We start from the raw sequence: 10852 nt of genomic DNA on the forward strand, positions 1-10852 counted from the left end.
ACTAGCTGTTATATTTTATGATTTACAAGTTCGAGTAACATTACTATGGTATTTATAAATCAAAGTATTTTATTTATTTCTTAAAACTTAACTAAATTTGATTAAAAAACTAAAATTTAACATAATTATATTATTTTTTTTGAATTATCTCTCTTACACGGTCCTTGCTAGTTGTGTCCTTAATTTTGATAAAAGAATTAAATCGTAAGCGGATATTTAGTCTTTATCTAGATCAAATATCAAACTTATAAATATTAACCCTAGCACATGATTTATATTTATAATTTATTAATATTAATCCTAATATATGACTTGTCCATCGCTTAAACTTATGTTTTTGGAGACAATTATATTATTTTTTGGGTCGGCATGGCATGGCATGATGATGTTGATGGTCAATGATGAGAAAATAGATGAACAATACCGATGATATGATTTGAGGAGGTGAAAGGGCGGAGAATATTATAACGATAAAATTAGAACCGACTGTCTGTCGCCGTCCACGTCCGCCCATCCTTCCGATTCGACGGACACCGACCCTATCATATAAAAGCCTCTCTCCCTCAACCCCGAGCCCGACCCCTCCTCCGCTATCTGTCCTTCTCCGTCCCTTTTCCTCTTCCAATTCTTTCGTTCTATTCCCATTCTTGTCTCTTCCATTTTTCTTCATTCAATCGGCTCCTTCTCCACTCCGCTCAGGTAAATCAACTTCGACCTAATCCACGTCCATCGATTTTGTGCCCTTCTACGGAACTTAGGGTTCCTAGCTTCTTGCGCTACGAATTTTTGCTCATTTCTGTTTTGTAAATATTTCTGGGGTGCAGATAATGTACTTTTGAGTTTGTACTGGCGATATTTTGGTTTTTTTTTCCGTTTCCAGCTAATGCTCCTCGGGGAAGTTTCGCGTTAATTTGTATTTTCTAATTATTTAATTTATATTTATTACGTGGGCGCTTGATGCGGATTGTGTACTTGTGAGTTTGTATAGGTTTTACTGTGTGCTGCCTTATCTTGTCTTGTTGTTTGACTCGAAGTATATTCTTTTCTTTTACCAGTTTTGATAGATTACGATTGTTCCTTTCTATTTTTATTGTTTAGTTATCTGAGAAAATGATTTTGATGAGGATAGCCATGTTTTGGGAGTATAAACTTTGCTTGATGCTTTTCGCTTGGGTTTTCTTCTGGAATTCTATTATGTCGTTATCTGCTATGAGTTTAGGCTACACGGAGTTCTTATCCTCATGCCTTGGTAGCAGTCATAAGTTGCTTCTTTATGACTGGAAGGCCACGTGTTCCGGTCATAAAAAGAGCCTTTTTGCAAATTTAAGGTTTTGGCTGCGTAGAAAAGTGACCCTTACCTGGCCCTTTTAAAGCTGGAAGCCTTGTACACTGAGAGTTGTTATCCTCCCCTTCACCCACCCCACTCCCCGTAAAAGAGAGAAAAGGATGAATTAAGGTAGCGGTGACATAAACAAAAGATGGTAAACTATACCCAAGCGAGGGAGCTAGAGGAGACTTTGGTGGAGGCCCAAGGCAATATAGATGTTAACATTGTTTTGTCTAACTTGGGTACAAGGGCGAGATGATCTTTTATTTCTACTTTCTAGACAATAGTTCTGTAGCTATTTCCAATCTTTTACTTTTTCAAGCTTTATATTGTATTCTGTTCTTTTCTAATGGTTTCATTTTCATGGATTATGAAAGCTGGATGCTTTTTTATTCTTGGAAATTTCAAATTGAGCTATGTTTTTGACACACACTATTTGTTCATGGTACTGAAATTTTTATTTTTAATTGCAGACTAGATTTTGTGTAAGCCATGGCACGAATTCTAGTTCAGTCGACCAATTTCCCTTCTTTGGCTGCTGGTGAAAGACACGACCAGCTTAAGGGTTCTGGGAAAATAAAAAGAACAATCAAGATGATGTGTAGTTTCCAAGCTCCTCCACTTAGGATTGGAAGTTTTTCAGGATTACGGGGGTCTAATGCGCTTGATACTATGGTAAGGTCAGGCAATAATTTCCATTCTAAAGTGGCAGCTGCAACCTCTGTCCGACGAGGAAGGGCTAAGCGAATTTTGCCAAAAGCTATGTTTGAGCGATTCACGGAGAAGGCAATAAAAGTTATTATGCTTGGACAAGAGGAGGCAAGACGGCTTGGTCATAATTTTGTTGGTACAGAGCAGATTTTGTTGGGTCTTATTGGTGAGGGCACTGGCATTGCCGCTAAGGTTCTGAAATCCATGGGAATCAATTTGAAGGATGCCCGTGTAGAAGTGGAGAAGATAATTGGAAGAGGCAGTGGATTTGTGGCTGTTGAGATTCCCTTCACTCCTCGTGCAAAGCGTGTTTTAGAACTCTCTCTAGAGGAAGCCCGCCAACTTGGTATCTTGCTTTTTGTTCTTGAATTAGAAAGTTCCAGTCAATGAGTTATCTTTATGATTCCCCAGGAAAATTAAAAAAGAAAAAGAAATATTGAAAAACTACAAACAGGGTCTATTTTCATTGTGAATTTTGTTCTTTGTGACGAGCATTTGACTTATCATTACAGCAGTGCATATGTCGATGGTAAATCCTCTGGAGGATGACACATATATGTCCTAAGAAATGTGAGAAATTTTCAGGTCATAATTATATTGGATCTGAGCATCTTTTGCTGGGATTGCTTCGTGAGGGTGAAGGTGTGGCGGCTCGTGTTCTTGAAAATTTAGGTGCTGACCCAAGTAACATTCGGACACAAGTAAGATGTTCATAAGCCTAGCCTTTGATTCCATTGATTTGATTCCTTAATTCAAATTAATTAAAATAGAATCTCTTTTGGGGCAAGTAGGTAATCCGAATGGTTGGGGAAAGTGCAGAAGCTGTTGGTGCTGGGGTTGGAGGGGGATCCAGTGGCAATAAGATGCCAACACTGGAAGAGTATGGCACGAATTTGACAAAACTGGCGGAGGAGGTAGTTTATGATTAAAATTATGGGAATTGATTTGCTATTATTCATGGCAAGGGTGGATAAGCTGACTATTTACATTTTCAGGGAAAATTGGATCCTGTTGTTGGAAGGCAGGACCAGATAGAACGTGTTACTCAAATTTTGGGTCGGCGGACAAAAAATAACCCCTGCCTTATTGGAGAGCCTGGTGTGGGGAAAACAGCTATTGCAGAAGGCCTTGCACAACGAATTGCAAATGGTGATGTTCCAGAAACAATTGAGGGGAAGAAGGTTGGTATCAGTTCATACATATATTATACAACTGCAAGCAATTCTGATAATATTGCCTGTTATGAAATGTGCAACATGAGTTCAAGTGTTATGTGTAGGATGTTGTGTCCCAAAATAATTCTACAAGACACCTTCTTAGAAGTGTCTGTCCCTAGGTTTATGTTCATCTTAGTAATTCTTTTCCTCCATTGGTTTTTGGGTGATTTTTTTTTTTTAAAAATTGGTTCTTACTTATTTGCTTTCCACATTCTTTGAAGTGTCTGTCCTGAGGTTTATGTTCATCTTGGTAATTATTTTGATGTTTTCGTCAATTGGTTTTTATTTAGGGCCAATAGCAAAGCCCAAACATTTTTGTGAATTTGCAACTTTATTCAATCGTTTCAATTTTGGCAATTATATCCCAATTGATTCAATTGGGTGCAATTTTATCCAACACCTAAAATCGATTTGCGACACGTGTAGTGTGTCATTGCTGACATGGCACACCACGTGTCATTAAAAATAAAAATATGGGTGAGACCTACATGTACACATAAGAAAAAAATAAAAAGTAATACGAAAAATAATTTGTCTACATGTGAGTCCCACCCATATTTTTATTTTTATGACACGTGACGTGCCACGTCAGTAATGACACATGCCTTGCAAATCGATTTCAAGTATTGGATAAAATTGCACTCAATTGAGCCAATTGGGATATAATTGAAACAATTGGATGAAGTTGCAAATTCGCGAAAAGGTTTGGGTTTTTTTTGCTATTTGCCCTTTTATTTATTGTTTTTTTTTGCTAAAACTTTTTTGTTGTTTTTTACTTATTTTTTTTCCTTTTAATTCTGTCATGAAAAATGTAAGTCAAATCAAACCGAAAAAAAGGAAAAATGATTATTTGAAGTGACTAATTGTGGAAAAAATACTTAATTTATTTCCCTGGGGTCAATAATAAGGTTTTATGGGTTTGAGTTGATTAAGCAACCTATTTCACAGTTTAGTAGATTGTACTTAATTTAGTACATGTTTGCTTTTAGTACGATTGATTGCACACCTTTATAATCATTTAGTCAGTTGAAGGTCCTATCTGAAGTGTTATTTATCTAAAGTGTCTATCTGGCATATCTGTAGAAATACTTAGTTAAAAGTTCCTACATTTAACATTTAGGGGTTGGGAATAATCACATTATGACATTCTTGCCTGAACTGCCACATTAGAATGATCCACTGCATTTTTCTGGTTGTAGTTTCTTACTTAGACACTTGAATATACTTCTTGCTTGTTATGGCACCAGATTTTTTTCTGGATATTAAAAGGTAAGTTAAATTGTTAACCACCATCTCATTTGAAAGCTTAAACTGTTACCCAGAGGGTTAACTTTATATTGTATTGTCATTTTTACTCTCAGCATGCCCCCCTCACGTGTGGCTAGGCTCAACTGCATGACTGGTCTAAACATGTGCAATTATTTAAATTTTGGGTCAGTGGTGAGGTTTCAACTCAAGACCCTTTCTTGCTTTGATACTTTGTTAAATTGTTAACCACCATCTTATCTAAAAGCTTAACTGTTAGATGGAGGGTTAACTCTTTTAAATTATCATTTTTATTCTCTGACAGTCATTATCATCTAATATTGTTTTCTGATGTATGGTGTTGTATCTTGTGTGATAAATGGGAAGCAGTCCTATATGTAAATTGTATATTTGCTGGAAGCTCAAACTCTCCATTTGACCATGAAATATACAAGTTCTCTCTGTTAGTTAATGGTCTATATGTCTTGTTTTTAAGATGACATTCTCTAATATAAAGTAATCACCCCTAGGAAAGAAATTTGTCATGTTCCATGTCTTATCAACCCAGGTAAACATTTTTTGTTCTTTCTTTTCATCCTGACAGCTGGAAGATAATTATATTTGACTGGTTGATTCAGGTTATAACCCTAGATATGGGTCTCCTTGTTGCTGGCACAAAATACCGTGGAGAGTTTGAGGAAAGACTAAAGAAGCTGATGGAGGAAATTAAACAAAGTGATGAAATAATATTATTTATTGATGAGGTGCACACATTAATTGGAGCAGGAGCAGCAGAGGGGGCGATTGATGCTGCAAACATCTTAAAACCAGCTCTTGCAAGAGGTGAACTGCAGGTAACACTGCCACGTGCATTACCCTGTAGGTAGCTGCATTTCTTTTAAGCTGTGGAGATACCAGATATGGATATGACATCAATTATGGGTATATTATAGAATCAACTTATTGAAATACCCTAATCCGATGGATTTTACTTTTCTTTTAACATCTGCCATATAACTTTTCCTTCAAAACTTGTTTATTTTATTTGTACATGGGTTAACTCTTCAAATTTTGGCCCATTCCCCTTCTTTCTCTTCTCATTATGGAACTTAATTTCTTTTCCCTTTGCTGAGAGAGTTTTTTTGTGTCTGCAAGGCAAAAGCCGAAAGTTTCAAACATCTGATATTTTAAAATGAAAGTGCATTTTTTTCTTCGATGTTCAGACACTGCATTCTTTCTTGGCCAGAATAATATGTCAAGAGTTCTTGTTTGATGGTTCTACTTCTTCTTCGTCTTTTTTGTTTTGACTTGATGTTTTTATATTGCCTTTAGACTTTTAAAGTCTTACCAAGATGTAATGTATGTTGCCTTTTAAATGTCTAAAATTTATTTGTTTCTAAAATTTGATTAATTTCTGTAGAAATTTTGATGTGGCAGATCTGCGCCACTCCATGTTTGATTTCATGCTCCTATGTATTCTGTTGAAGCTTATTGTTATATTAGCATACAACAAAATAACTATCCGCATCCCATATAATCCAGTGTATTGGAGCCACCACACTAGATGAATACAGAAAGCACATTGAGAAAGACCCAGCCTTGGAAAGACGGTTCCAGCCAGTTAAGGTGCCTGAGCCTTCTGTTGATGAAACAATACAAATTTTGAAAGGGCTTCGAGAAAGATATGAGATTCACCACAAGCTGAATTATACAGATGAAGCATTAGTGGCTGCAGCTCAGCTGTCATACCAATACATTAGGTATGCAGCATTGATAATTCACTTTGCAGTTAGTCTTTTTCCTTTTTCTGTGCTCTGACACTGGTATGTGATTGTTATGTGTTTAAGAACATAAAATATACCAGCACCAAATTAACCTGGCAGATTCATTCATTCACACATCACGTTATATAGCGGTGTGCAAACGGTTGGTTTGGTTACCGAACTGACTGAAAATCACTAACCGATATAACCGAACCGAATGTAATAACCGAATTGAACCGACCGATTAACCCCAACTAACCAAAATCAAACTAACCGAAACCTAAATTGTGGTAATCGAAGCGAACTGAAAACTGTACTAACCCACAAAATAATCGAAGAGACCGAACATTAGTTCGGCCTTATTGTTGCCGCTGGCCACCTAGCTGGCCGGTGATTCCAATGATCGGAACCGATCATCGGATTCCCCCAACATTGGTGATTCATATATTCAAAAATGGGTTTGATCCAATGGTTGATTTTTTGTAGATCTAAAAATTAATTTTATAGTCAAAAAACTCAAAATACATTTTTGGAAAAACGTTGCCGGCCCCCATCCACGGCAGATTCTGACGAGCAGAATTGACTATCACATTCGCTTTGGCTCAGTGACCCCCATACTCAAAAATCAAAAGCATCTAATGATTGAATTTTAGTAGATCTAGGTTTTAATATAAAATAGAAGTTGCTGGAAAACTTACCGAAGGGGCCATCGGTGTCGACGGGCAAGCATGATGGTGCAAATCGGAGGGAGAGAGAGATGCTGGGTCGGCGTTGACAACGGAGGGAGATGAAGGGCCGAGCGAATCGAAGACGAAGATGAAGGGCCAGCCCTTCAGCTTCGGCCCTTGGCTCGACCAGTCGACCCTTCATCTTCGTCTCCAGTCGATAAGCTTGGAGGCAAGGGATGGTGGTGGTGACTGGGGGTGGAGGTGGTGGTGGGTGGTGGCTGGTGGCCGGGTCGGACGTCAGAAAAGAAGATAAAAGGGCGGGCATAACTCAAAAGGAGGGATCGAATAGGCGACATTGATTTGATCCTACCCTGTTAGTTGTTTTCCTTTTATAATGCACTCAAAATGACGTCGTTTTGCATATCGGTTAGTTCAGTTAAACTGACAACGAAAACTGAACTGATAACCGAAATTTCTACAAAAATTAACTGAACAACCAACTACTAAAAAACCGAACCAAACCGACTGGGTCAGTTTGGCTCGTTTGGTCTAACCGAACTTTTGCTCAGTCCTAATGTTATATTTTTCTTTATTTTGGGTGAAAAACAAGTTCATGTTAGAATTGGAGGATTAAATGGTGGAAGGATGAAGTAGAAGGAAATAGTGTTATAATAATCAAAGTTATGGAAATGGATTCTGGATAGCTATCTTTATTGACGTTTTGCAACATAAGCACGTAGTAGACTTAATTGTCAGTTCTTTTTTCTTTTTAAAATCTTAGCCACTCCTCTTATTGGTAATACCTCAGTGCATGTGCTCTGCTTCGCCCACTAAAAGATAAAATAGAGTAAATAAAATATAGCATTTATATACTAGGAACATTGTCACTGGGGGAATTTCCCTTGTGGACCCCGTCAGACTGTAACTGAAGAAGGGGTGCTGGATCTATTGTTGCAGGGATCTGCTAACTAGATAGTGAATGTAGCTCATGCTGCTTGATATGCATGTGTCACGACCCTAAGGGGGGTACCAGGGGTATAATTGTAGTTGGTGCTGGTAAATAAAAGCTGTTGTAGCTGTTGTACTTAGCAATTGAGGCTTAGGCAGCTTGTACTCTTTCAGTTAGGAAGTTACAACTGAAGAGGCGCCTATAAAAGGAACCAGATGTAAGAGGATGGGAATTATGTGAGATAATACACAAATTCTTTCCCTCCAAAACTTCTTTCCCTCTCTTTTTTCTCTCTCTCTCTTGATTCTCCCTCCTTTCAAATTTTCTCCCTATTCGAACTTCTCTTATGGTTACTATATATTCTGGAATTGCACTAAGTGTCAGATCTTAGACTTATCAGCTCGTAAATGGATCATTGATTACAGCTTACAAGAGGGCTGTAAGTTCTGAAGTTTGGGCTATGTGGATGTATTCTTCTAAAATAAACATCTATTGGAAATCACTCTTTAGATATGCTTGGCATGTGCATCTACTGAATTAATAAAGATTCACCAAAAAAAGGTAAGGAAAGAAAAGGAAATATGTGACAACAGCTTGTTTTGAGGTATGTGGCTGTTATGACTGACCAAATGGACTATCGGCACTCTGGTTAAAGTACTACCTTTTCAGATATTGTTCTTGACAAATTTATTTCTAGATATGTCAGTTACCTTCTTTACTTTCCCACTGCACCGTCTATTTTTCTTGCCTACCTATCAGTTCTACAATTGATGGTTACTTCTGTAAATTTCAGTGATCGCTTTCTGCCTGATAAAGCAATTGACTTGATTGATGAAGCTGGTTCTCGGGTTAGACTTCGCCATGCACAGGTACTGAATGCTTAGGTGCCTATCTTTCTGCAGTTCCTTTTTGCTCTGTAACATTTTTTAAGTTGTCATAATCTTGGTTTGTTGCAGCTCCCAGAGGAGGCCAGGGAGCTTGAAAAAGAGCTGAGGCAGATAACTAAAGAGAAGAATGAAGCTGTTAGAAGCCAGGACTTTGAAAAGGTACTCATCCTATGTTCTCCCCCCAACAAACCAAAAGCCCGCGGGAGCAATATCTTAGGCATTCAACTGTCATATATAATGTTTAGCCAATGCAAATTTTTTTAAGGTGGTGGACCATATCAACAATGTTTAATCATATTTGGCCTTACTATAAGAAAATTATGGTTTTTCTTTTTGGGAAGGATTTCTCCTTTAAACCAAAATGTACTAAATTAATCTGAAGTCTAGATGAGCCAATTGGGGTGCTGAATGTTCACTTCTATCTAGATAGCTTACAGTACCAAAACTTTTCAGGCTGGGGAGTTACGTGATAGAGAAATGGACCTTAGGGCTCAGATTACTGCTCTTGTAGACAAAGGCAAAGAGATGAGCAAAGCGGAGACTGAAGCAGGGGAGGAAGGACCTGTGGTAACAGAATTGGATATTCAGCACATTGTCTCTTCTTGGACTGGCATTCCTGTTGAGAAAGTGTCTACTGATGAATCAGACCGGCTCCTTAAGATGGAAGAGACCCTCCACAAACGAGTTATTGGTCAGGATGAAGCTGTCAAAGCCATTAGCCGTGCCATTCGGCGTGCTCGTGTTGGACTCAAAAACCCAAATCGGCCTATTGCCAGTTTTATCTTCTCTGGTCCTACGGGTGTTGGAAAGTCAGAACTGGCAAAGGCATTAGCTGCCTACTACTTTGGTTCTGAAGAAGCTATGATCCGGCTTGACATGAGTGAGTTCATGGAGAGACACACTGTGTCCAAGCTCATTGGGTCACCTCCTGGCTATGTTGGATATACAGAAGGCGGTCAGCTAACAGAGGCTGTCCGCAGGCGTCCCTATACTGTCGTACTATTTGATGAGATTGAGAAGGCACATCCTGATGTCTTCAACATGATGCTTCAGATTCTTGAGGATGGCAGGCTAACAGACAGCAAAGGCAGAACAGTGGACTTCAAAAACACACTTCTGATCATGACCTCAAATGTCGGAAGTAGTGTGATTGAGAAAGGAGGCCGCAGAATAGGTTTTGATCTGGATTACGATGAGAAGGATAGCAGCTACAACAGAATTAAGAGCCTGGTGACAGAGGAACTCAAACAATATTTCAGGCCAGAGTTCTTGAATAGGCTGGATGAGATGATTGTCTTCCGGCAACTCACAAAGCTGGAGGTCAAGGAGATAGCTGATATAATGCTAAAAGAAGTATTTGACAGACTAAAGGTCAGGGATATAGAGCTTCAAGTCACAGAGAGGTTCAGAGAGAGGGTGGTTGAGGAAGGATACAACCCGAGCTATGGGGCAAGGCCCCTTAGAAGAGCCATAATGAGACTCTTGGAAGACAGCATGGCTGAGAAGATGCTGGCGGGAGAGATCAAAGAGGGCGACTCGGTTATTGTTGATGTTGATTCTGATGGTAATGTGACTGTTCTTAATGGTAGCAGCGGTGCACCTCCTGAATCATTGCCAGAGCCAATCCCCGTATAAGTTAAAAAAATTGCTATTTTGACCTCTCATTGTTAACCCTACTTTCAAGTTACCTGTAGGGGGGAAGTACGGACAGTTTAGAGACTAGTTGTTAGTTGGCGGAAGCCTGTCTGATCATGTGGCCTGCTTGCTGGGTTGTATTTTAATGCATTTGAAGTGCACGAATAGTTCATTTAAACAATATGACGATGATGGTGTTGGTGTAGATTTGCTTGCACAGAATTCTTAATGAAGGGGCTAAAGTTAAAATGGTTTTGGTCGGTTAAAATTTTTCTGACTTGTTGAGTAGTCTTTAAAATTCTTGCCGTCCTGTGCTCCAATATTTTGTTGCTCAACTTTGTTTCTCATTTGATGATAATGGTTTAACTCATAAGACTTGAAATCTTGGTATTTTTTGGGGGGAACTCTTCCAAGTCTCCAGGATGAACTGGGAGGAGCTTCAAGGTGCTA

The 10852-nt window shown here is 38.6% G+C and overlaps 1 protein-coding gene across 3 annotated transcripts; it reads left to right on the forward strand.

The window, feature by feature from the left end:
• The first annotated feature begins 456 nt into the window (after positions 1-456).
• On the forward strand, positions 457-10670 carry LOC127794076 (ATP-dependent Clp protease ATP-binding subunit ClpA homolog CD4B, chloroplastic). Of its 3 annotated transcripts, none has more exons than XM_052324965.1 (10): positions 457-699; positions 1801-2384; positions 2624-2739; positions 2830-2952; positions 3034-3219; positions 5139-5354; positions 6043-6260; positions 8674-8749; positions 8837-8926; positions 9221-10670. In XM_052324965.1, the coding sequence occupies exons 2-10, from the start codon at positions 1820-1822 to the stop codon at positions 10400-10402; spliced, it is 2772 nt and encodes a 923-aa protein (XP_052180925.1). In that variant the 5' UTR covers positions 457-699; positions 1801-1819; the 3' UTR covers positions 10403-10670. The 3 variants fall into 3 exon arrangements, with proteins under 3 accessions (XP_052180925.1, XP_052180926.1, XP_052180927.1); XM_052324966.1 differs by lacking the exon at positions 457-699 and adding an exon at positions 1354-1569; XM_052324967.1 differs by lacking the exon at positions 457-699 and adding an exon at positions 1594-1613.
• Positions 10671-10852: the final 182 nt, after the last annotated feature.

This window comes from Diospyros lotus, chromosome 2 (genome assembly GCF_014633365.1).
Source record: "Diospyros lotus cultivar Yz01 chromosome 2, ASM1463336v1, whole genome shotgun sequence".
Lineage (NCBI taxonomy): Eukaryota > Viridiplantae > Streptophyta > Magnoliopsida > Ericales > Ebenaceae > Diospyros > Diospyros lotus.

Excerpts from the sequence above, each read along its gene's own strand:
- LOC127794076 (XM_052324965.1), top strand. The coding sequence starts at position 1,820 with ATGGCACGAATTCTAGTTCAGTCGACCAATTTCCCTTCTTTGGCTGCT. Across the intron at positions 2,953-3,033 it reads TGACAAAACTGGCGGAGGAG|GGAAAATTGGATCCTGTTGT; the intron begins GTAGTTTATGAT and ends TTACATTTTCAG. Across the intron at positions 8,927-9,220 it reads GAAGCCAGGACTTTGAAAAG|GCTGGGGAGTTACGTGATAG; the intron begins GTACTCATCCTA and ends AAAACTTTTCAG.